The 26657-nt window shown below is 37.9% G+C and overlaps 1 protein-coding gene across 2 annotated transcripts in view; it reads right to left on the reverse strand.

Annotated features, from left to right (window-relative positions):
* Window positions 1-26657, reverse strand: part of DCBLD1 (discoidin, CUB and LCCL domain containing 1) — a 66509-nt gene that overhangs the window by 36299 nt on the left and 3553 nt on the right. For both annotated transcript variants that reach the window (XM_037727535.1, XM_017497265.2), the window contains exon 2: window positions 9307-9519. In XM_037727535.1, coding sequence (XP_037583463.1) covers window positions 9307-9519 — 213 coding nt within the window. The remainder of the gene's footprint in view (window positions 1-9306; window positions 9520-26657) is intronic.

Raw genomic sequence — 26657 nt, forward strand, 5'->3', positions numbered from 1 at the left:
GGCTTCTATTTCATTAGCAGCTGTAAGGGAAACTCTATCTTTCCATGTGTGAATAAAAGAAAGCTGTCCTATAAGGAAAAATAAACTGTCTACTCCAAGCCAAGTCTGAAATCCTCTTGATTCTCTGGCAATCTGACAATCTGTGCAGCAATGTATAGTACTTCTCTATTTTCCTGGACTGTGTGCCCAAGACTCTGGGCATTACAAGGCAATGATGGTCTGGTTAAAAGCTGTTTGCTCCAAGTCATTTCAGATGGGTATAAGGTTTTGATCCTACAACTGATAAAACTAAGTTATTATTTTATATGTAGAAGGGACATACTTAAAAATGGTATGCATTTCATTAGGAAAACAAAGAAACCTCTTTCCCTTAATAATAGTAGTTCTGACTTTTTTTTTTTTAAACTACCATACTGTCAGTGGTATGGTAGTTAAAAAACCACTGAGAGACCAAATAAAAACATAACTCCTGAGAGGTCTGTCATAAATCAAAAGGAATAACACCACCACAAAACCTCCAAAAAACTCTCATTAACCTTCTGGAGCATCATCTGAAGCACACAATTCTTTCTTATGATAGATAAGAACATGCCTGATTGACCTAAGTGACCCTCCCTGGGAGTACATGTGGGTGGAGCCAGTCACATGGAATATTCGGCTGCCAGGAAAGTGGTATTCATCGTGGCCCAGATCTGTGCTCAGGGGCATGCTGATAAAACAATCTCCAGAAATGCTGAAGCTGCAAACACCATCAGATTTGTGTCCGTTTTCGATTTGTTTTTCTGATGCAGTCAAATGGCAGATTTGTCCTTGCTTGCTAATTGCAGTAGGGTCATTGTACAAAATTACAGAATTGTCAGGGCCATTTTCTTTGAAAAGGAGAGAAATTAGCATAAAAAAGGGATATTCCTGGACTGTGCCATTAAAACCATAGTCACGTAACAATGTAAGTGGTATCCCTGGAGAATTTTAGTCTCTCATTCCTACACAAAAATCAGTGACAGATGATAAATGAACCAGGCGGATTCTTAAACAAAGGTACGGCTTTCCTTGGGGCTACAGGACCCAGGTCGAGAAATGCCTCAATGCTGGGAGCTCACTACCCACTTAAGCCATTACTCCTCTCCCAATGAAAGATGGCAATTACTGAAACTGAATCACTGAGTCTCCAGGGAAGTATTCATGGGGAAAAAGGAGTAGGAAGCCAATAGCTTTTTCTCCTTGAGGCTTATGGTTGTATTAAAAAAATACCTAGAGTAAAACATCCTGGTTGATAAAATGTTTTATATGCTCAAGATTCTTTCTGAATTCTATCTTGGCATAAAAGGCAAAACAAAACAAATGAAGAAAAAGCAGTCCCTTTCAATAATTTCCACCACAGAGGAGAATGCACTTCTAGGGTGTGTGCAGCCCAAAACAGCTATCTCTCTGTGAGCTCAAATTTCTTTGAAGTCTATTTGTTTTATCTCTAAAAGTCAGAAAAATTTTTCATTCTACTTCACAATATGTCTGAGAGACATCTAAACCATTTGTAAAACAGAGACTGTCAATCTTGTACTTTTCCCTCTTTGGGATTTAAAAAAACTTCAAGAGATAATGTAATGATTAGATCTTATTGCAGTGTGTCAGATATGTATCGTTCTAAAAAATGACATGCAGAAACCTGTTGTGATGAGTCAAAACACTTAGTATTATTTCCGACTATTCCTATTTCTCTCATTCATAGTGTAACATAAACACTAACAGTTGACTTCACATCGTTGTACTTCTAAGTCACTGACAATGGTTAAAAAAAAATTGGGGTTAGAAGTGAAGGTACAGGAAATGTAGGAGAACAATTTTTTAACTTCCTGGTGCAAATCATTATGCAGAATACAACCAATTTAACTGACTACAATCAGGATCCTGTAGTAAAAAGCTTCTGTCACTGGCTGCCATGGCTCCTCTTAGCATTTTGACTAAGAAACATTTTTGAGCTTTAAATTTATACTGGAACTCTGTAAACGATTTCTCAGACCCCTACTTTATTCTCCAGATATTCCTGTGGGGAGGCCTGGAGAAGTTTCCATTTCTTCCAGAAAGTGACAAGAACTACAACTCAGGTCTTCTTATGCACAAGCCACAGGATCAGACGGCTTTCAACAAAAACACACTGAATCAGATGGTGCAGGGTGTAAGACGAGGGCCTCTGGGCATTTGAGCAGGGCCTCAAGTGCGCAGACTTGAATCCCAGGGACCTTAAAAGCATGTTAGTTGGCCTTTTTTGAGCTTCAGTTTCCTTATGTGTAAAGGTTGGTAACAGGACCTATCTCACAGGGCTGTTGTAAGGGTTAAATGAGTTAGTAACACTAAGGTACTAAGCCCAGTGCATTGCACATAGTTGAATGCTCACTCACAGGCACCTTCCACATGTCATGGTCGTTTCCATATAATGAGCAGTTTTAAAATTTTACGTAAACCAAAACTTTCTTTAAATGCAGAGAGGATGTTTATAGAGGAATCTTAGTGTAAATTTCCCTACAGTGTGAATAATGACACTCCAATTTATCTTTTGTAAAAATCCAGATTTTTTAATATGTTTGCCAAAATCAAGCTACTTATAATTTCAGTCCTTAAACACTGACTGAGCATCTGCAATTGCAAAACTATACTAAACATTAGGGGAATAAAATGTAATTCCTGGCTTAGGGGACCCCATATCTGGCAAAGAAGCTTAAATTATTATCTTAACCTGAAATTGATGCTCTTCTTTAGAAAGAGAACATGAGCACAGAAAAGGGACTGATAAATTGATAAACATCAATAAAAAGTTCTAGGGCAGGCTGCCCTGGATTTGGGACTTGAAGGGTTTGCTTTTATTCGTGTGTGTGTGTGTGTGTGTGTGTGTGTGTGTGTGTGTGTGCGTGTTAGGAGGGACAGAAAAAGCAGGGAAAGAAGAAGAAGGGCACATAGAAGAAATAACATCAACGAACATAAAAATGTACTAAGGCACGAAACTGTATGATGCATTTGGGAAACAGCATGGAGATGAAGGATTCATAGATGAGGCTAGAAATGAGAGTGAAGAAGAAAGCAAGATGATGCGTCAATGCTAAGCTAGCAAGTTTCTGTAGACAATGGGGCACAATTAACAATTTTTGAAATAAGAAAGAAATTATTTCAACTATATTTAATAATATGGCATTAGATGGCCTGGAAGGAATTGAGACTGGTGAAAGGAGAGAACAGAGCGATCAAGAGGTCCTTCAAGGAGAAATAGATGCAAAGACGTAGACTGGCAGTGGCAGTGAAGTAAATAAAACAGCCAAACTGAATATACTGTGGCTTGGAGAATATGTGTTCTCTGTTCATCTCATGAGCCTGGAGAAAATCTGTACATGGAGCTAGTTCTGGCTCAGTGAGCCCTTGCCACCAGTTTGGCAGGATTTGGGCAAACTCTTGGATCTTCAGGAATCCACCAGGAGGAGTAGGGTAGAGTATGCTGCTGCAGCTCAGCCTCTCCTTGGGGAAGGGAGAGTGCTCAGGGTAATACGAGAACAAGGGGCATCTTAGACAAACAATAAACTGTATACAAGACAACTCAGGAGGAGGAAGAGAGGAGGGGGCTGGGAAGAGGGAGGGGAAGGGTAAAGCAGAGGGGCAGAGGATGGGGAGGAGAAGGAATAATAATGGCTAACATTCACTAAGTGCTTACTATGCACCAGGTATCATTCTTTAAAGTCGTATATAAGCATGCCAGTCATCCATATGGGGTAGACACTATTATTTTGTCCATTTTGTTTTATTTTGAGACAGTGTCTCCCTCTGTCACCCAAGTTGGAGTGTAGTCGCACAATCATGGCTCACTGTAGTCTTGACTTCCTGGATTCAAGTGATCCTCCTGCTTCAACCTCCCAAGTAGCTGGGACTATGGGCATGCACCACCATACCCATCTAATTTTTGTATTTTTGGCAGAGATGGGGGGTTGCCATGTTGTCCAGGCTGGTCTCAAACTCCTAAACTCAAGTAATTCATCCATCATGGCCTCTCAAAGTGCTAAGATTGCACATATGGGCTGCTGTACATGGCCTACCCATTTTAAATATGAAGGAATGTAGACACAGAAAGGTTAAGTAATTTGTTCAAGGTCAAGCAATTTAGAAATAAGCAGTAAAGGCCCGGCACAATGGCTCACACCTGCAATCCCAGCACTTTGGGAGGCTGAGGTGGGTGGATCACTTGAGGTCAGGAGCTCGAGACCAGCCTGGCTAACATGGAAAAACACTGTCTCTACTAAAAGTAAAAAAAAAAAATAGCCAGGTGTGATGGTGAGCACCTGAAATCTCAGCTACTTGGGAAGCTGAGGCAGGAGAATCGCTTGAACCCAGGAGATGGAGGCATAAACGCATGTGTACTATCTAGGCAGCAACAAAAATTTTAATCCATTTTCAAGGCCAGCCTGGTTTTCTTGATCCACAGTGATCCAGGTGGGAAAATCTAGAAGTCGTCAGAACAAGCTTCTCTGAGACCCGGAGATGCCTATGAAGACTGGCCAGTGTCTGGTTGCTGCCAAGATTGTTCCAATAGCTCTTCAGGCAGTTCAGAAACCACCCCAAACTCCAAACATGGGGGAAGTCGCCTTTCAGGGGAAAACTCAGACCGAACCTTCTTGAAAGATCAGGAAAAACAGAAATGACAGTTCCTCTGAGGTCCCGATAAGCAGTGGTGGCAAAAACAAACCTCTGTGTGAATTCAAATCTCTAAGTTTGTTCTGGTTAGCAAGTCTGGAAATGAAATTTACCCTAGTGAAGGCTACATGACCACTAAAGAGCTGTAAAGTTAAGAGTAGTATCTTCAGTCTGAAGACAAAGCCTTCCCTCTCAAGTGTTATAAATAATTATGTATTTAAGATTTTTAATTTGTATATATTAGTGTGACACAATACTTGAATCAGCAGCTATTTTTCCTCAAAGTTTAAGATATTTCCATGTTTTATATAACCTCCTGTTATTCTACCACATAAATATAAAGTGTGGGAGGGGGGGACTGAGAACAGGACCAAGGCAGTCATCTTAAATATCTTATACAATATGTTTAAATTTAAAGAGATGTTATTTAATAAACTATGTGCCTGAGTCTTAAAATTCCAGGTTTCAAAGTAAGTGTGTTCAATCCTAGAACAGCCTGGGTAAGCTACCTTAATCAACTTTCTACTATTTCAAGTGCCCAAATTTCTCCAGAATTGTCTTTTACAAAAAAGGCAACACCTTATATTTGAGTCCTTTCAAAGTTTCATATTACACAGGCCTCTCCGAAGAACAAAGAACTGCTCCAGAAAGATACTTCAGCTTGAAATAACCTAAAAATCAATGCAGTTTTGATTGGAAAAAAAAGGAAAAAAGAGTCCATTTTAATCAAACAGTAAAGAGGAAAGCAAAGCAATTTAATGCAGATTCAGTTCTCATTCTTGAAGGGATATATGAACTCATAATTTCTAATGTTGGAAACTGAAAAGCAAGCCTTTTAAAGATTACTTTAAAAAGTAGTAGTATTATGTCTGCCTAGAATACATAATCTGAATTCAGTCATGAGGAAACATCAAACCAATTCAACTGACAGATATTCTGTAAAATAACTGGTCCATATTCTCAAAAGATAAAGAAAGACTGAGAAGTCAGGACAAGTAACTGATTTATGATCCTGAATTGGATCACAGACTGGAAAAGGGATATTAGCATTTTTTTTTCAAAGGGAGTCGCAGTTACTTTGGTCTGTTAAAGAAAAATCCAGAATTCCCTTAGGTATAGTGAAATGATGTCTACTAAGAAAAGTATACTTCTTAAAGGTTTTTGTTGTTGTTGCTGTTTTGGCCAGGATAATATTAATAGCATACACATCTCAGTGTCTTCATTCAGCCACAGGCATACAAGTACATTCTTCTAATGGATTCTTGAATCTGAAAAATCAGCCATAATTATAATATATGACAAACAGAAGAAGAATAATCCCATTTTGTCTGTATTAGGCAACAGTGAGATCAAGTGCATATTTTGCTGGATTACTGCGAAAGTTGTTGTGGGTGTTTACACTTGTTTACAATGCATGTTTGTTACCAAGAATGTGAATTATCAGATTACCCAAAGAATATAAACCAAATATTTAAAACAAAATTGATATGGTGGGGAACCATTAAAAATTAACTGCACAATGATGAACACTATACAACTTCAGCATATTCACAAGGGTTAATGTAATCACATTCCAAGTATGTCCACTCTTGGCAGGGCTTGCAAACACTAACGCCAGAAAACATTAACTCCATATTCAAATTCTGATAGTTTTGAGTTTTAAAATCCTTTGGCAGGGGGTTTTAACAATTAGTTGGTTAATAAAAAATATCAGGCTGGATAAACTAAAATGATTCTACTGTTTCAGCCACATGTAAAAAATCGTTAGAAGCCACTGTATTTAGGAATTAAAGAAGATATTCCAGAGCATGCATTCTCTCCCTGCTGAACTTCAGCAGACATTCCCCTTATCACTGGTTCAAGCAATACAGCTCTGGATCCTTGGGACCCTTCAAGGGCACTAGGGCTCTGCCTCCACAGCCATGTCATATCCTGCGGTCACACCAGCATGCAGAGGTGCCTCCCACCCTTTCACCCTTCCAGGAAGCTGGGCAACAGCTGCACAGGAATGTCCACTCTCTGAGCGCCAGCCACTGGAAGACAAAGCACTTGTGTCTCCTCCTCCTTCTGCATTCCTGGAGGATGTTCAAACAGACCAGGGGTTTATTTAACTAAGTCAAAATATAGGTCTGGTTAGTATTTTCAGTCAAAGGAAATCTTTAAGGTAGCCACAAAAGAGAGAAGTTCTGAACAACATTACATAGTTTACCTTAGGAACATCCTAAATCAAAAATACTACCTACTTTTTGTGTTTTAGATGAAATCGCTGTGTAATGTAACAATGGGCTAGTCCACCTGGGAAGGATGATAGTACAATGTGGTTTTTTGATGATGGTGAAACCAGGAGACAACACCAGTGGGAGTAGATGTCTTATAGCCACAAAGACATAGATATAAATCTCTCTTTTACTCCTAATTGTACAATCTTGAGATCTTGGGCATGTTAAGCTAAAAAAAAAAAAAAAATCATTCTGTGCCTCAGTTTCCCCATCTGTAGAAAGGCATTAATAATATTTACCTTGGAGGGTGGATTTGGAGATTCTAGAAAATATATGTAAGGGCCAAGCAGGTGCCCAGCATACAACAGGCATGGAATATGCTTATTTCTATATTTTTATAATTTTATTTTTAATAGATAAATGTTAACTTTATATAGAAAAATATTCAATGAGAAAGATTAATTTACTTGGCTTTATTGCTACAAATGAATCGCAATTCATTATTCATTTTCTAGTGAAGAGTCTAAGCTTGAAAACTCAAGAAGCTAGAAATTGGGAGGATACCACCCTGAGGTAGACCATGATCACCTTGCAAGCTAGCTTGAGATTTACAGTTAATTCCATTCTTTTCTGCCTTTTAAAAAAATTTTAATGTAGAGATGGGGGTCTCACTGTGTTGCCCAGGCTGGATCACTTGAACTGCTAAGCTCAAGCGATCCTCCCTCCTAGGCCTCCCAGCGTTAGGATTACAGGCATAAGCCACTGTACCTGACCTTTTCTGCCTTTGTGTATATTTATAAATATACCTCAATGATGATGAGGGAAACTCCCTGGTGTGGGAAAGCCACATCCATTCTCCACATCCTGCTTTGAGAGGATTTGCCTCCCTTAGTTGCTCTCACTTCAGCCTCTGATGTGACAGAGTCCCATGCAACAGAATGATTCCTCCACTGTTATATCAGCAGGTGGAATTAAATACTCCTCTTCCAAGCAAGGCAGATGCTTTCCCAAAGAGATCCATGTGGGAAAGCTGCTTCCGCCCCTGCAGCACTTCACATCACCTTTCACACTGCAGCTCTGACACTCATCCCTTCCTCAGAATCTGAATGAAATCTCCCGGCTAATGAGGGACTCCCTGACAAGTGCCTCCATAAGTTAATACACATTAAATTGCCAGAGGAAACAGAACAGTAAGTGTTCCCAGGGGTTTTAAACATCCCTAGAAGTGTCAACTTGCCCATTTGAGCCAAACTATAGTTAAACAGTTATCAATAATTATATGGAAACTACCATCTTGACTCTGTCAGAGTAGCTCAACCATCATTAAACAGACAATGCTTCTAGGGATTAAAAAAAATCTTAGATCTTTTTATCCCATGGGAGGTAGTTTAGATCTCTGAATCATCTCAGGTCTGGTCTGGGCTTCTAAACTATGGGAGGACACAGCAGGAGTGAGGAAGCAACTCTGGGTACAAAGGTAAAGACAGGCGAGAAAGCTGTGTGTGTTTGAGAAATTATCTGTAGAGCTAGCAGGCAGACAGGATGTTACCTAAAACCTGTATCATTGTTAACGTTGTGTGCACAGAGAATTTCCGAAGATCTCTATACTCAAAAGAATGTATGTAAGATTTTGTCAATGTTTTCAAATTGTCCAACCCCAGCTATTTCCTTGGGCCTAGGATCAACGGGTCATTGTTACAGTGATTTCAGGTTCCAGTGGGCTAACAGCACATCTCAAAGCATGAAAAACCAAATTCCAAAGGCTATTTAGGAAACCGACCTTTGCACTTGCTGTTTTCTTCCCCAGAAAACTCTGACCCCAGTCATACCTGCACAGTACATTCTCTTACTTTGTTTTAGGTCTCTGCTCAAATGTCCACTTACTGGAGATGCCTCAACACTCAAAAACAGACTCTACATCACCTCTGAATGCCTTCGTTTTTGTTACTCCTTTCCTTTCTCACCACCTCTCATACTGAAGATGCATTTGCTTATTATCTGCCTTCCTCTCCTCCCAGATGCAAGTTTCATAAAAGAACTTTGTTTTTTCACTGTTATATCCCAGTTCTTCACAGAGTACCTAAAACATAGTCACTGTTCTATTCAATAAATATTTGTCAAATGTATAATGAACCGTAGATGGTTTACCGAATGTCATATATCTCCAATTCTCTTCCCAGTAGCCCTGAAACTCAAACAAAGGTTCTGAGACACATACAAGGCTCACATCTCCTTAGATGCCTTTTGCTGTTTCAGCTTATAAAGCAAATGTATCCTTCTAAGTTACCCCCAAGAGTTTACACAAGCAAGTTTCCCTTCTAATCTTCTCGGGATACAGTGTTCATTAACACACCACTTGCCCTTCTCCGAAAATATCGAAAATGTTGATGCTCACAGAAACCTACGTCTCTTTTCTTACCATACTGATCTGAAGAGCTGGTGAAGAGAAGATAGTCAGAAGCACAGGTCTGGGATTCAATATCCAAGTCTCCCAACCTCAGAATCAGTCTCTTCCCCTTTGGTACTGTAATCGTCCTTTCGCAAACGGTGTGATTGGGGTAGGTCCCGGGATAATTCTTAGATGTCATTGTGCCACTATCCTGGTAAGTCACTAGGTGTCCACAGCCATCACCTGGTAAAGAAAAAAAAAAATGGGGATAAAAAAAGAAAGTGTAATTAATTCTTATTGAGGATTGAGAGTCCAATGTAATCTCCAAGTTATATATTTTATTGTTTTTGGGGAAAAGGAAAAACAAAAAACAAAAAAAGAAGATTGAATTATTAAATAATACCTGTTGTTTCAGGTTATTTCATCTCTTGTTTTCCAGTTTAATCTTGATGATCAAAATGTTTCACATATTAGAATATAAAGCCCTTAGGAAACAAATCATCTAATCACTAGTTTTTCTAATCAGCTATCTATCGACCTATCCAAACTCACTCAGCAGGCCTTGCATGGATTTGCCAAGCCACCCCCAAAGTCAATGTCATATAATAATTCACAATGAAAAAAAATATTACTCACCTTAGAAGGTGGTTGTGCTCATTAAATGGGATAATGTATAGAAAATGCTCCTGTTAGAATTTGAGGCTTAAGCTGACAAAACTTTGTTTAGCTGCAAGTCATTTAGCTGGGAGCTGAGCCTAATAATCATTTGAAACGTATGTCTTAGTTAATAACAGTCACAGATTCTAAGGTTCCTCATAGACTGAGTATGTACAATCAGAAAATGTCAAGGATCTACTATGTTGAGTGCTTTTCATAACCAGACATGGTATTAACAGCTGAAAACACAAAAGCAGCACTTGCCGTCTCACAGAACTCAAGGTAAAATGGCAAATACTCACACACTCAAATAACTACATACATCAGGGGTCTAACGAAAATGTAAAGGAGAGAGGTAAGAAAGAATGTTTCAGTGAATTACCAGCATTTCGTCAAAACAAGAAATTATCTGAAGATTTCTCAACAGGGAAGTTCACCTATTAACCTACAAGTTGCTCTAGTTGATTAAAGTGGCCAAGTCAGTCACACAACCATCTAAGGACATACACAACTGGGTGGGCTGCAAGGAGAATGAGGATATGCTGCTTTCAGATTGCAAAACGTCTGTAGTTAGCATAGCTTCATATAGACTAAGCAAGAATTTCTGGTCTCAGCTGAAGGGAGAGAAGCAGAAATCTGTAGAAGAAGGAACTCTGAAAGGTAGTGAACGAAAGCCTCTCCATCCCAAAGTCTCTCATGGAGAAGCCTCAACTTGGGTATACTGGGACCCTGAAGACTTCAAAACAGCCAGCCCTCTTCCCTCCCAGCCTCTTCCCCAGTTAGAGTTGGATTCACCTGGAATCTTCCTTTATTCCACCTCCTTCTTGCCTTGAGGTGTTGGGCCAAATGGTAATAGAGGTTTATAAAAAAATGTTTTAAAACTCCAGAATCTATGTTAACTCAACAGCCAAGGTCTAGTGAAAGGATCTGCCCATAATCCAGAAACTCCCACGAGACTCCTGGCAGCCCCTGACAGGGGGCTGAATTGGAGAAGTAGAGTTGGCTTTAATGGAGCAATGGGTTAAGGAGTGTGGGTGGTGGGGTGGACTTTAGATAGACAGCCAAGATAAACCTACTATGAAGCCTTGAGATCTACACAGAAGAAGTTAAATTTACGTGGAAGGCAACAAGGACACACAGAATTTTTTGAGTAGGGAAATAATGAAAGAGGTATTAGAAAAAGACGATCACCCTGGCTGGACAATGCTACAGAAACTACAATAGGGACAGAATCTGGATCAGAGGAGCAGCAGGCAGGCTAGCAATGGGGGTAGCTGGAACAGGAAGGAAGGAAACAAAAAACAGGGAAATCCATGAGACAAAATCAACAGACTCAGGTTTTGGGGAAATATAGCGGGAAGGACAAGAGGAGAAAAAACACCAAGGCCTTGTTCAATACAGAAATGACTGGAATACTGAGGCCAATATAGACAGCAAAAAAGGTCTAGAGACGGAGCAGGTTTGGGGACAAAGGTTCTAGGTTTGGTTCAGTTTGAGGTGACAGCTAAATCCCTTGGGCTTTCTGGCAGTTGGTAGGCACAAAATTACCAAGAATTAAATGAAAACGATACTAGAGAGAAGCATAGTGTACAGGTACACACAGTGTACAGGGCTTTGATTTAAAATCTGAATTATGTGTCTGCTTTTAAGGGCTTTAACAAAAAAATCCAATTTATAGTCTCCCTTTAAAACTGAAAGACGAGCTGGGCGCAGTGGCTCATGTCTGTAATTCCAGCACTTTGGGAGGCCAAGGTGGATGGATCACTTTAAGTTAGGAGTTCAAGACCAGCCTGGCCAACATGGTGAAACACTGTGTCTACAAAAAATACAAAAATTAGCTGGCTGTGGTGGCGTGAGCCTGTAGTCTCAGCTACTTGGGAAGCTGAGGCAAGAGAATCGTTTGAATCCAGGAGGCAGAGGTTGTAGTGAGCTGATATCGTGCCACTGCACTCCAGCCTGGGCAACAGAGAGATTCTTCTCTCTTAAAAAAAAAAAAAAAAAAAAAAAAAAAAAAAAAAAAAAAAAAAAAAAAAAAAAAAACCAAAAAACAACTAAAAGGTGGGACAACCACATGATCAGTCATTCTCACAGGGCTAGTGATATAGTGGCTGTCCCTTGAAAGGAGCCAAACACCCTAGTTCTTCACTGGGTCCTTGTTACTCATTTCTATTACTTGTCCTACCTTTGTAAGCATTTATTTTGAGCACCCTCATAAAGCAATCCCAGGGTAATTAGTACAAACAAATATGCATCTAAATATAAACACAACACAACCTCTCCAAGCCACCAAGAAATCTCCTGGTCAAATATTTAAATGTCATTTTCTTAGCACTATGAAATTCTCCTTTCATAAACGAAGAGGAAGAGAAAAACTTTTCTTCCTCCAGAAAACAGTTAAATATAAAATAAGGAGCAATAATATGAATCAACCTACATGTGACTATCATATCATACATTTTATTTTTTAAAAGTGACATGTCTCAGCAAAGGAAAATCTCAAGGGTGTCACTTTTATTCAGCCCTGTAATTATATTTCTTTCTGACCACTTCCACTTGAAGGCCTAAGAGGAAATTTCTTTCACCCAGCAATGCTGGCAGAATGCAGGCAAGTTCAAATAGTCAACATTTCCATCATTACTTTGGGGATCTGTCCCTCTTTGGGAAGATTTCTCTCTTCCATTAACTATGAGAACAAAACCCCATGAGTCTTTGTTCTGCCAAAGAACCTGAATCACAAAGGAACTGCTGAGTCCTAATTAAAAAGCAAACTGTTATCAGAAGTTTTAATATCACTCTAGCCTATATAAGTAGGCTATTTATGGAGTTTTCTGTGGCAAGACTAACATAGTAAGTTTATTCCATGGGTATTAACTACTTCAGGAGTTTTCACCCTCTCGTGCTTCCATGGTTTTGGTGATTTCAAAGGATTAGGTAGAACGATGTCAAACGGGAAAATGAAAAACTGCTAGGGAGAGAAAATGCCTACAATGTCATTTGTTGAAGAAGGCAGATGCACACACATGAAAACCAATAGAGAAGCATTATTCTTATGACCTCATTCTGACACTCAGGTAGCCTACCTCTCATAGCCTGACTCTTTAATTGACAATCACTGACAAAGAAGACTAACGTTACTTAAAAGTTTATCAGTTCATCTTTGTTGTGTTATGTATCATGTCAGATCCTGGTTGTGGTCTGCAAAGATGTTATAATTGAGGGAAACTAGGTAAAAGGTATACAATCTTTCTCTCTGTATTGGTTCTTACAATTGCATGTGAGGTATAATGATCTGAAAATAAAAAGGTTAAAGAATTGAAAAAATGATGTCAATCAATTTGCCTGGCTAGGAATGTAAATGAGGAGGCTTTTACTTTCTGTTTTATACTTTTTTACGCTCTTTGGATTTTGTTATCCTGTATGCTTTTTCTTACCTAGGCTAAAGTGCAGTGGCACGATCACAGCTCACTGCACCTCAGCCTCCGAGGCTCAAGCAATCCTCCCATTTCAGCCTCCCAAGTAGCTGGAACTACAGGTGCACACTGCCACACCCAGCTAATTTTTTTTTTTTTTGGTGGAGATGGGGGTTACACTATGTTGCCCAGACTGGTCTGGAACTTCTAGGCTCAAGCAATCCTCCCACTTTGGCCTCCCAAAATGCTGGGATTACAGGTATATGCCACTGCACCTGGCCTAAAATTTTTGTAATTAAATAAAGCATTTAAACAAATCTGCAATAAAAAGACCTCTATGAAATACAATTGACTTAGTTTCTTCAGCAATGAATTACACGAAGAGGCACACACATAAAAGTATTTTAGATTTAAAAGCTGCTTCTATGCCATAACAATTGAGACTTGCTTGAATCCTGAATTGAAAAACCAACCTTATAAAACCTTCTAAATAGATAATGGAATATTAAATAATTTCAGATAATTATTAATTTTATTAAGTGAGATAATGGTATCAAGGCTACATAAGAAAATGGCCTTTTTTGAGGGACGCTTACTGACATACGTAGGGCTGAAATGACATAAGGTCTGGGATTTGCCTTAAAATACCTGGCAAAAAAGAAACGAGACAGAATAAATGAAAAATATGGAGAAATGTTGATGGTTACTATAGCTGGATGATGAAGGCTCATAGTTCTAAGAATATTAAAAATTAAAAGAAATAAAGACCCATCTTTAAGGGTTAAAAAATAAAACCATGGACTTATGATTAAACTCCAAGTAGTGTTGTGGAGAGGGCTGGAGGGGAGTGACACAGTAGATTAAACTGCCACCTATCTAACATCAGAACGGGGGGAATGGGGAATGAAGAGGGGAGGAGGAAGTTTCGCCATAGGGAATCTGACCACTCTTCAAAGTGGCTACTACACAATGTTTATCTTTTTCTTCCTTTCAACTGTGATTTCTTGCCAAAGCACATGATGACTAAACCATGTATCATTTCCTCCTCTTCTAGACTGAAAGCTCCTCTCCACTACAGAATATTTCCAGGGTGGTCTCTCTGTAATGGGTCTAAATCCTGGTGTCTGCTTGGAGCCATAGCTGGTTTGTGAGACTGACCAACCACTTCCTCAAAACAATTTACAAAAATAAAACTGGATGTATGAAGCTTAGATTCTGGAAGAAGCTGCAAGTACTCATGAATATTTTAGAACTCGCAAAGTGATCTATGTACAGAATTTAAGTATACAGATTTTAATTCTGAACATTTGGAAACAATCTAAAAATTAGAAAAGAATAGCCAAACTATGATATCTCCAAGCAATGTGATGTTAAGGAAGTTATTCACGTTTTAGAAGAATAGTTAACAAAAAAACTTTAAAACAGAATATATTATATATGCATAGACATGTAGTATTTAAAGTGTTTACTTCTACGGTATAAGTTTACAAGTAATTTTCATTTTACTTATACATCTTCTAAATTTTCTATAATATCAATGCATATAGAGCAGAAAGATAATATAATCAAAACTACTAAGTTTACTTAACATTCTTTGTAACACTAAAGGCTACTTTCAACATTAACCTCCTAATACAGATAGGAAGAAGTCTGTGCAAACCAATATGCTTAGACTGTCATTAAAAATTTAGGAACTTACTATACTGTAGTTCTCACTTTAAGAAGTCCACAGTCAAGAGGAGAAAGATATATTAACAAGTAATTCTTGAGACTAACTTGACACATACCAAAGCAGAGATATGGGCTCAATATCTAGTTGTCAAATGCCTGAAATTAATGGATAGGTCTCTATCTTTTAGCCTTTAACATCAGCTATTTAGGAATTATAGATAAATAAGCTACTTTCTAAATAAGCTTAGAACAAATCCTAGATGCTTATACACACAAGCCAACCCTTTATTTAGTCTACTTTAATTCCATCCACTATGAAAGGAAAACAACAACTTCCTTAAAAGACTATTTCCCTTTGATAAGAAATCATGTTCCACTAAAAGAAAAGCAAAATAAGATATACCTGGTATGGACTAAGTTCTGCAACCCTAGAAAGCATGATTAGACTTTAAAAGAAAACTTTTAACTGAATTGTACTTGTTGGAAAATGATTTGGGTGGAGTAAAATGAATAGTGTCAATATACTTTTTAGATTGATTATTAACTAGTCCCTAGAGTAAGACAGAAACCTCAAGCTTCTTTTTTTTTATTATGTCCTGTAGTTAGAACATAGATTTTCATCACAACCCAAATAAGCACATATGCATACACAGGCATAAGCAACAAACAAAAGTTAAATGATACAATTCTTTTATTACATGTAATGCACTGTGATACTTCCTATTCTATTCAGTTTCGTTTTTGTTTTCTTAAAAGCATACTGGTGTGCCTACTGAATTGATTTCATCATTACCTACTAATGGGTCCCAACCTGCAATTTGGGAAAGAGTGCTCTAAAATATCACAAGAGTAAAAGCATTTCTAGAAACATGATTTCATTAGTTGTATCCTTGTTCTTCTAATACTCAAGTTACAACAGGTTTCAACACATATACAATCATCCATGTGTGGGTGTGAGAAAATTTCTTCCCACGTCTAAGATCAAGTGAGCGCTTGATGACTACAATCTTTTCAACCACAAAGGAGAGCTTGCAATTATTACAGAGTTTTGTCTGATGGTAGGGCAAACTGATTTTCCATGGTATCATTAATTCTATTCTCAGCCTTACTCTCTTAGAAACTCTGCTCTTCTTCAATTGTGCTTAGCTTTTTACCTTATATGCTGCCAGATGCAAAAGAAAAACAGGGGCAAAAGGGCCTCGGTTGCTATGTGAGAATGAACAAAGGCAAAGCAGAAGTTGTAATGATAAAACAAAATAATTATTCAAAATCTTTAGTTTTTCTGAAAGGAATATGGATAATAATGCTATGCTAACAGAAGTTACAGCTATCGACTAGAAACACATGACCATGTTTTACAAAACTGTTTGACAATCTCTTTCAACCTTATTCTCACCACATATAAAATAGATGCTAATGATGTGACTAGAGATCTAATGAGGATGATAATGCTGTTGACTCAGTAGATGAAACATTTGAAAGTAAAATAAAAGGAAACACAAGGAATTTTTCAAAAGTCTCTCCATGGAAACTTTCAACATTCCTGTCAGCTAAAAGTATCACTTAAAATAAATCAGTCTGAATTTATGAAAATGAACCAAATCATTTCAAGATGTCCTATCTCTGATTCCTCTGATTCCCTATATAACATGGGATTACTTCCATCAGTGTCCAAAGACATCAATAATAACCATGTTAAGATGTTTAAAATATTCATAATTTGTAGCCAATGGAAAAAAATCTCAAAATCTAGCCAATGCTATTCTTTAATGTGCTATACATAATACCAGTGAACACTGCAGTTCTTGGTCACTCTGCAGTCTTGAGACTTTTGCTGAAAAGCAAAAGATTATTAGAAGGGTTGTGGATGTGGAGGAGAAGAGCTGACACACCTATCATTTCCTAATTCATAAGTTATTTCCATATACTTGGGAGGTGACAGAGCATAATGGTTACAACCTGGATTCTGGTACAACCCTGCCTAACACTGGCTTTGTGGCGTTGAGTGAGTCTTCTTACCTCTCTAAGGTAAAACCAAATTCCATCATCCATAATATAAAGACAACAATACTGCCCAGTCCATAGGATTATCATGAGCATTAAAAAAGAGATGCTAATAGAAGCAAAGTATCAAGCAAAGAGGCAACCATGTAGTAAAAATTCAATATATTAACTGCTACTGCTTTTATCTTAAAATTCTACACATTATTAAAGTATCAAAAATATTGCTTTTAATTAGCTGACTTTGTCTAAATTCCATCGCTCATTGGCTGTATGATCTTAAGAAGTCCCCCATTTAGTGTGTATCAATTTTCCTCATCTCTAAAATTACCAACCATAACTGGGTGCGGAGAAGATGAATGAGGTGCTGTGTGTGTGCTTTAATCTGCTGAGAAAGTCTAATTAGAATGCATTTCCAAGTATTTATCTACCGCCCATTTACTGCTATGTCAGCATGTCCTGAAGTAGACACCGTGGTACTAGTCTGGGAGGTTTACTGGGAGGTTATGCCCTCACCTTCCTCAGAAGAGCAGCAAGGTCAATAAGCTTGCAGAATCCCACCTTTTTCTTCACCACAGAACATCTCAAAGCCCTTACAGTGCATAGTGAAGCTCTGATGCGTGTTGCAGTTTACAGCATTTCCCAGAAAACTTTCTTCTTGGGTCATCTCCTGGGAGTAGCGTTCTGTGGGACATACTGCTGAACTCCTGGGTTAGACTCTCACAAGTGGGACACACAGAGAGATCCCATGACAGGGCTTCTGGGATAAAAGATCTTATGTGGAGAAGTGGACTTTGGCCTCTGGAGTTCTAAAAATGATACTGAAATCATATTATGTGACTCAATTCAAAATCAAGACTTTTCCCACCGTTGTTATTAAGTTATAAGTGCTTTACTGGCATCTACAACAAATTGGACACATTGGTTAGGAGAAGTTTCTTAATTTCGAAGAAGATTTTTAAGAAAAAAAAAACTTGTTTGTACAGCAAAACAATTCTAAGACAACTGTTTTTCTCTGTTGAATAGATGCTTAGGATAAGGAAGTCAGAGAAAAGAGGCTGCTGACCTTTGCTAATAATGTCAGGATGTTGATGTAATATCCAAGCTACCACTGCTTCAGTTGAAGATAAGTAAGAAATCTTTCCTGTCACTAGAACATGCTATCTTTTCTAACCTTGGTTTCATGTTAAATATGCATACTGCCAATATTCAGACGAAGTGTAATATTGACATTGACTTTTCTCTCTGGAATCCAGAAAATTCAATATTACCAAGTAAAGACAAAGTTAATCTGAGTTTTAGATATTAAAACTGTAAACATATTGCTTTTGCACATAGATGTGAGTTTTCACTTTCACAGATAATAGTTTCTTAAAAAATAAGAGCCAAAAAGTTCTTGGGGAAGGAAAAAAAAATCATAAAATTATGAAAGGGCCCTTACTAAAAATTAGCATTTAACAAACATTCATTTGCAAAAAGTAGCAGATACAGTGTTCTAAGGACTGTATACTATTTTATTTAGTCTTCATGACAACCATATCTGATAGATAATCATAGTTTAAAAAATTTGATTACAAATTATTTCACTTATATACACACATAAATATGCACATTAAAAAATTGATTACAAATTATTTCACGTATATACACACGTACATATGCACACACACACACACACATATAAAGAGTAATTTCGCAAACATTAAAGTGTATACCCAGTAGCTTATATGATAGGACATCTCCTATATAACAAAATTGAAGCCCACAATACCCTTTCTTCACCACACATCTCTCCTAATATCCCTAGTCTGTGTGTGAAGGAGTCAAGGCTCTGAGATGCAGAGTAACTCAGCCCATGTGGCTGGGCTGCGATGAGATCCTAACCTAAAGCTAGCCTGACTTCAAAGCTGACGGAATGCAATCATGTACTCTATGGCCACTAGTGCCTAAGTCATCCCTCTTAGAGGTGACAAAACTGAGGTAGTGCTATTTAAGACATTGTCTAACCTCACATTACTGCTGAGCAGCACAACCCTAAAACCTACATTACATTTAGTTGCTTGTAGTCACACTCTTCTTTTTGTCTCAAAAATTAATATGAGAAAAAAGTCACATTTAATTAAGAGTTTTTTGTAAAAAAATGATGATATGAGAAGTTCTATCACTCTCTTTTTTTTAATTACTGAAGTACTCTTTACTAGACTATTAAGACAATAGTCTAATGAGAGGTGACTATTTTACTTCCAGCAAAGGTTGTTCACTTTGCATAGCTCCTAAAAGATGCTTTGTAAATGAAGGTGTCAGTGTATTAAAGTGCTGCTTCTCACACTTCAGTTTGCAAACTAATCATCTGGGGATCCTGTCAAAAGGCAGGGCCTGGAAAGCATACATTTCCAAAAAGCTCTTATTAGTGACTATTCTACTGGTTCCTGAAAGATATATTCTGAGTGGCAACAGACTTAAAAAGCCCTCATTATTAAGAGGGATATTGCCATGAATATTTTTTAAAGTGAAAGAAAATCCTCATGGTTTAATTTTAATATCTATTCCTAAAATTGGAACACATCTATATCTGATACTTATTTTCACTCCAGATTTCATTTGTAAGTTCAGGAAAGACAACAATAAGTTCCAGGATCTATATTTAAGCCAAGATGACATTTCTGACACCTGGATAAAAGTGTCAATTCAGGAATTACTTAAGCATACTGTGGAAGATAAACAAAGAAATAGGATGAGAAGGTTTGTGCAAGTGTAGGTTTGTACACCATATACAGGGAACAAGCAATCAATGTTTACTGACAAGAAAATCGCATATCTCAGTGGGGAGACAGATGGCATCTTATCATACATCTAACAAGGTATGAAACATGAGAGTTGAGAGAAAAAATAAACCTCATAAAACTCATATCACAGTCCAGTCCTAAAAACTGCACTGCTTTTGCACATTCCATATTCTGTACTGCTGGATGTACTGCAATGCTATGCAAGCTATGGTCAGCTACCAGTCGGGACTTTCAAAAATCTTAATATTTCTATGGCAAATGTCATCACCCTTAAGAGAAACCAAAGACTATTAATTTCAGACTTAATTGCATAAGTAATCCCCTCAAGCTGTGTTCCTCCATGACTTCTTTTCTAACGTTTTCTCCCCTGGATAGGAATATATGATGGGTATCCTTGGAGACAAAGGGCAGGCAACCATTTCAAGGCATTTAGAATTGTGATATATGTACCTGGGTCCCACTTTGAGCACACAAAGTAAATGTATCTTGGGTAAATAATTGTTTCTCTGAATCTCAGTTCCCTCAATAGCTCTCAGAATTGTTGGGATTACATTAGATTAAAAAAATGTAACAATTCAAAATACATATGAAGATAGAGGTTTAAAATTTGTCTATATGAAAAAATCAGACTGGACAAGCAATAACAGTGATTTGATGCTTGAACCAGTGAGCAAATTGTTGACAGGGAAGTACTTTTACTTGTAAGAAACTAACATTCCAAAGATAACTTGTAAGTCATAGAGAAATGGCAGTTTTATAATGGAGAGATCAATGTCTCACTTCCACTGGTGATTCTTAGCATCACTAAAAGTGGGGCAATAATCACAACAATAATAATGTATACATCCTATTGTGATACAATTAGAAGTACATAGCACCTTTGAGAACTTTTACCAAAAACACTTAGGCTGAATCTAGTCAAGTCTTTAGGTCAAATTTCAGGCTTATACAGAAATACAGGGATAGTGCACCAAGTAAAAGATAAACTACTCTAAAGCAGTGAGTATACTTTAGGATGTGAGCCATGTCACGGAACAACTGAATCTGGTTTCCTATGTGGGGTGGGGGTCAGGGACAGATTAAAAGTGACTAAAGAGACACAAAAACTAATATGTAGACTTTGTTTGGATCCTTGTTTGTACAAATCAAAGGTTAATAGACATGTTTAGGATAACTTCGGGAATTTGAATATGACTTGAGTATTAGATAATATTAAAGAAAAACTGTTAGTATTCTTAGGTGTGCTCATAACATTGTGACTATGCAAGAAAATAGTTAGAGATGCAAATGAAATAGGAAAAAAGTCAAGAAACCCTTAATACATTTTTAGTTTATTAACAGATTTTAAAGTCTCAAAAGACTTGTAGACCCTCCTGAGCTGGCAGCAACAGTAGGCACAGGGCCATTTCTCCGCCTGCAACAGGCCATCTCCTGTTTTAGTCTCTTGGCAAAGCAGGAGCTTTCCAGGGGTCCCAAAGAACTGGTAGGTGAAGTAGGGGCAAACCTTGGTTCATTTATTCTCAAAATAAGCAGCCTCCATTCCAAAATCCTCAGAATGGAAGCAATTCAATATATGAATCTCATGTGCCAGTGGTCCCATGGGCCATTAAGTCTCTACAGTTTTCTCTTTTGGGCTAAAATCAACTACATTTTTAATCTGAAGTAAATTTGTTTTTGTGAAAAGCAATAAAAAGGCTGAATTAAATCCACTCAGCCATTTAAAAATTAGGTGACAAATGCGGAGATATTTACCTATTTTCCCTGTAGGAAATTTTATGCCTTGGTAATTCAGATTTAACTGGACATCACACTTTTAATGTCCTCTTGTCTTGTTCTTTGTCAGAAACATTAGTGAAATAGTTTTTCTTTCCTTTCTATTTTTCAAGAATACTGTGTTTCATAAAAATCATTTATACACAACCTTTAAGCACAACCACTAAACATGCTCAAATGCAAAAATGGAGCTATACAGTATTAGTTCTCAAGGATTTTAATTTTTAATGAAAGAAAACAAAGACTATTCTTTTCTTTTGCAGTAAATGTAAATATGTTAAACACTGAATAAAAAGGCCACAATAGTGGTTATAATTTGAGTTTGAAGGTGCTGACTATAAAAACTAATGTGGGTCTCAATAAACTCCAAATAGTATAATAATGAACAAGCCTGATCCATTTAATACAAATTAAGAACTTCACCAAAGAAGCATAAAAAAAATACAACTGATCTTTCTGATACTTAGTATATTTAAATTTATGTACTTTTCTCAAATAAAATATGAATAGGCACATTACTTTTGACTCTATTAGTAAGGAAAAGTTATTTGAATAATATAAAACAAAAATCTTGACAAGACACATCTGATGTAAGTTGGCCCGGACAAAAACTCCACTTTTCCATTAGATATTTCTCAGTAGCAATAAATGATTTAGAAATAAGTTCTTGGTTTACATCAAATAAAATTCTAAAATAAATATAAATATGGAATTTTTCCAAGTAATATAATAAAAAACTTTTAATAAAACATAGATTTATTAAAGCAGAATATAAAAGCATACACAGACTAGGCAGCAGAGGGGGGAACCCAGGCATTAGTTTTATTGTTATTCTTTATACCTTTATTTATAGTTTACAAATATAATTTTATGTCCATATATTTAATAAAAACAATAGTAAATGTGTGTACACACATATATTTGCTATAGGGGCATGTGTGTGTATTTACATAAAATTTACATATGTGCATATTTACATAAAAATGTATAGAAACAAAACATGTCCTCAATGGTTCTATGTGTAACATTTTCCAAGATTATGATATATATGGGCAATGTTATTTATTGACACCCTGCTTTGTTTCACAATTGTTCTGCTTCTGTTGTAAGCATTAGGGAAGGTCATTGGGAAAGTAGGGAAGAAAGCTCCAACCTAAAAGAAATGTATTCTTCTTCGTTTTTTTTTTTAAATAAGAAGCTCAATCATAACTCTATTTTGAAAAGGTGGGGTGGTAAGGGGGTAACAGAGAGATACCTAATCTTGTTTCAATATTATCCTTTGAAGCTTTTCCTACAGAAAAATCTTCCTAGCCTAAAATTATTGTTGATATGGTTTGGATGTTTTATCCCCTCCAGATCTCATGTTGAAATATGATCCCTAATGCTGGAGGTGGGGCCTGGTGAGAAGTATTGGATCATAGCGACAGATACCTTATGAATAGCTTAGCACCATCCCCTTGGTGATGAGTGAGTTCTTGCTATTACTTCACACAAGAGCTAGATGATTAAGAGCATCTCTCTTGCTCTGTCTCTCACTATGTGATGCACATGCTTCTCCTTCACCTTCTGTCATGACTGTAAGCTTCCTGAGGCCTTCACCAGGGGCCAAGCAGATGATCATGCTATGCCTGTACAGCCTACAGAATCAAGCCAAATACACCTATTTTCTTCACAAATTTCCCAGCCTCTGGTATTCCATTATAGCAACACAGAACAGACTAATACAATCATATATTATTATATACAAGACACATGACATTCCTGCAAATATTCAGTATATTATCACACAGCAAGTAGCTCCTAAGGAAATAGCTAATAAGAACTAGATTAATAAATCAAGTAGAAATGGCAGTGAACAGTAAAGTTATACATGGCAATACGGCTTAACACAGTGCTGATGTCACAAATGCCAAGACACTGGCCTCAAATGATCTTTGAGGTGAAGTAGGCCCCTGATACCCCAAATGTGTAAGCATTAGCTGATCATGGGGTCACTGGTCTAAGTCAGTGGATCATTTGCTACTCCCTCTAGTCTCAAGACTACTGGCCCCTCACTCATGGCAGCTTTCCTACTGTTGCCTGTAAAAAGGTCTCAGAGATTCCCAATTCTTTTCAGAGTTGAATTTAGTTATTTTCTTTTTTCTTTTTCTTTTTGAGATAAGGTCTTAGTCTGTTGCCCAGGCTGGAATGTGGTGGCACCATCAAAGCTCACTGTAACAGCTTCCTGGGGCTCAAGGGATCCTCCCACCTCAGCTTCCCAAGTAGCTGGGAGTACAGGTGTGTGCCACCACACCTGGCAAATTTTTATATTTTTTGTAGAGACGGGGGTTTCGCCATGCTGCCCAGGCTGGTCTGGAACTCCTGGACTCAAGTGATCTGTCCACCTCAGCCTCCCAAAGTTTACCCACCTTTCAGTTCTTTTAAACCTCAACCACAGCATTCATGTACTGACTCAGGAACTAGTTATCTGGAGGCTGCTACCTGCCAGGCACTGTACTGGGTGCTAGTGGTGAAAGAAGAGGCTGAGATTCATCTCTGTTCTCATGGATCTTAGGGAATCCTCCAATGCCTACCCTCCCAACCCCTCAGACCCCTCCTCTTCAACTCCCACTGAAAGGCAAGTTTGGCAGTTGGTTCTAGATTGAGCATACCAGGGCTCACAGTCACAACTGTATTTTCACGTAGGGTTAGAAGTCATCACATGGGTTTGTTTTATTTTTCCTAGCAAGGCAAACAACTATTTAATAAACAAAGCAGACAATGATCATCTGGAAGACGACATCCACATGACTCCTCAGTTTGCAAAAAGGCAAAACTACTCCTCAGTGTAATGAAAAAAAATCTGAAATTCTGGCTATTACTTTTCCTTTCACCCTTGATGCCAAATTTCTAATATGCCAGAACAAATTTCTCTATTTTACATACATACGTTCAGACTTTTACGTTCAAAATTGTGTTAGACATACAATTTCATTACTTTGCCACGTCCAGATTTTAATTTCTTTTCTTTTCTTTTTTATTTTTGTGACACTAGGTCTTGCTCTGTAGCCCAGGTTAGAGTACAGTGGCCCGATCTCAGCTCACTGCAACCACTGCCTCCCAGGCTCAAGAGATTCTCCCACCTCAGCATCCTGAGTAGCTGGGACCAGAGGACACTACCACACCTGGCTAGTTTTATTGTATTTTCACTAGAGATGGGATTTCACTGTGTTGCTCAGGCTGGTCTCAAACTTCTGAGCTCAAGTGATCAGTCTGCCTCAACTTCCCAAAGTGCTGGGATTACAGGTGTGAACCACCTCCAGCCAGTTTTGATTTCTTAACTAGAGTGAGGTTTGAGTCTTTAACAACAGGACAGGAATTGTGTTTTCACTGCCTTCTCACCCCATCCTCACTAAGCACCCATTCCCTATTGAGTTCTCAGTATGGCCACTGTTTAAGACACAAAACTCCTCATGGACCTTATAATCTATTATGAGGAAGGCAGGCAAATTAAAGTGTGCATTATACACTTTGTCGGAAGAGGGTAAGTGCTCTAGAGCGGTGATTGCCAACATTTTTGGCAACAGGGACCGGTTTCATGAAGGACGATTTTCCTTGTATGGCATTGGGTGGGGAGGATGGTTTTTGGATGAAACTGTTTCACCTCAGATCATCAGGCATTAGATTCTCATAAGGAGCATGCAACCTAGATGTCTCAAAACATGCAATTCACAATAGGGTCCAAGCTTCAATGAGAACCTAATGCTCGGCTGATCTGATGGGAGGTAAGCTCAGGTGGTAATGGTCCATGGCCTGTTGCTCACCTCCTGCTGTGCAGCCCTGCTTGGTCACTGATGGGTAGCAGTCCCCAGCCCAGGGGTTAGGAACCCCTGCTCTGGAAAAAACCGAAAGCAAGAAGGAATATGGAGTTCTGGGAAAAGAAAGAAAGGGCTTCACATGGTTAGGAAAGGTTTCCTTGAGAGGGCAACATTTAAACAAACACTGAAGGAGGAGCAGGCATTGTGGATATTTGGGGCAAGAACATTCCAGGCAGAGAGAACAGTATGTGCAAAGGTTCTCAGGTAGAACTGTGCCTGCCATGTTGGAGAAACAGCAAGAAAACTGAACTGCTAGAGAGGCCTGAGGATGGGGGAGCATTTCAGGGAATGAGGTCAGAGAGGCAGTGGAGGAGACAGAACAAAGAGGCCTCAATATTTGTCAAATCAACTGTAATAAACATTTATTGCTTTATTTCTTGTAATAAAGAAAAACAACTAATTGCTCTAATATGTACAGAGTTGACTTTATGCTTTAAAACAAACGTGGAAGTAGTTCTAAAACGTTATGGGATATATTTCCCAGAACAAACTTTTTTTTCTGCTTTAACATGACTAAAACGTTTGCTAGAAGCTGCAATTAATTTAACGTCCCCATGTGTCTTAAAAATAAGACATAATTCCTCATAAATGTCAGATGGCTTACTAATTTCCAAGTTGTGGTTTTTTAATATGATTTTCAAGTCTGCGTCAGTTCCACAAGGTTAAAGGGTTCAAACTGTAACATGAAAAGTTAATAAAAGCAGTTTGGGACATTATTCAGAGTTCAAATTCTGCTTTAAACATATAATTTGATTTGTTTAATGAATTCTTTAACATAACATCATCTTTCTTCTCTAAAATATTAATATATAACTTAATGTTTCTGAGTGTTACAAATTACATGAACTAGAGCCAAAAGATATTGTACATATTGTTCTGCTGGCATGTTCCCTTCTTTCTGCTGTATTTTCATTTAAAAGGCATCCTTACATGTAGAAATAAGCATGCCAAGAGAGCTGGGCTTGATAAACAAAATTAACTAGTAGAAGCAGCAGATGTATACCTTCATAAAGAATGTCAGTAGGCTCTTTATTACTTCGTTTCTACTAGTTAAGAAGTAATTTGAAAATACATCCTAAACACCAAAAGATTGTTCAGTTCAACTCAGTTCAGTTCAACTCACTGAGCACCTTTGTCAGATACTAGAAGACAAAGACTACAGCCCCAGTCTCTGGCCTCAGGATCTTACAGTCTACAAGGCTGACTAAATCCCAGACTTGCCCCTG

The sequence above is a fragment of the Cebus imitator genome, unplaced genomic scaffold (genome assembly GCF_001604975.1).
Source record: "Cebus imitator isolate Cc_AM_T3 unplaced genomic scaffold, Cebus_imitator-1.0 Scaffold11, whole genome shotgun sequence".
Taxonomy (NCBI): domain Eukaryota; kingdom Metazoa; phylum Chordata; class Mammalia; order Primates; family Cebidae; genus Cebus; species Cebus imitator.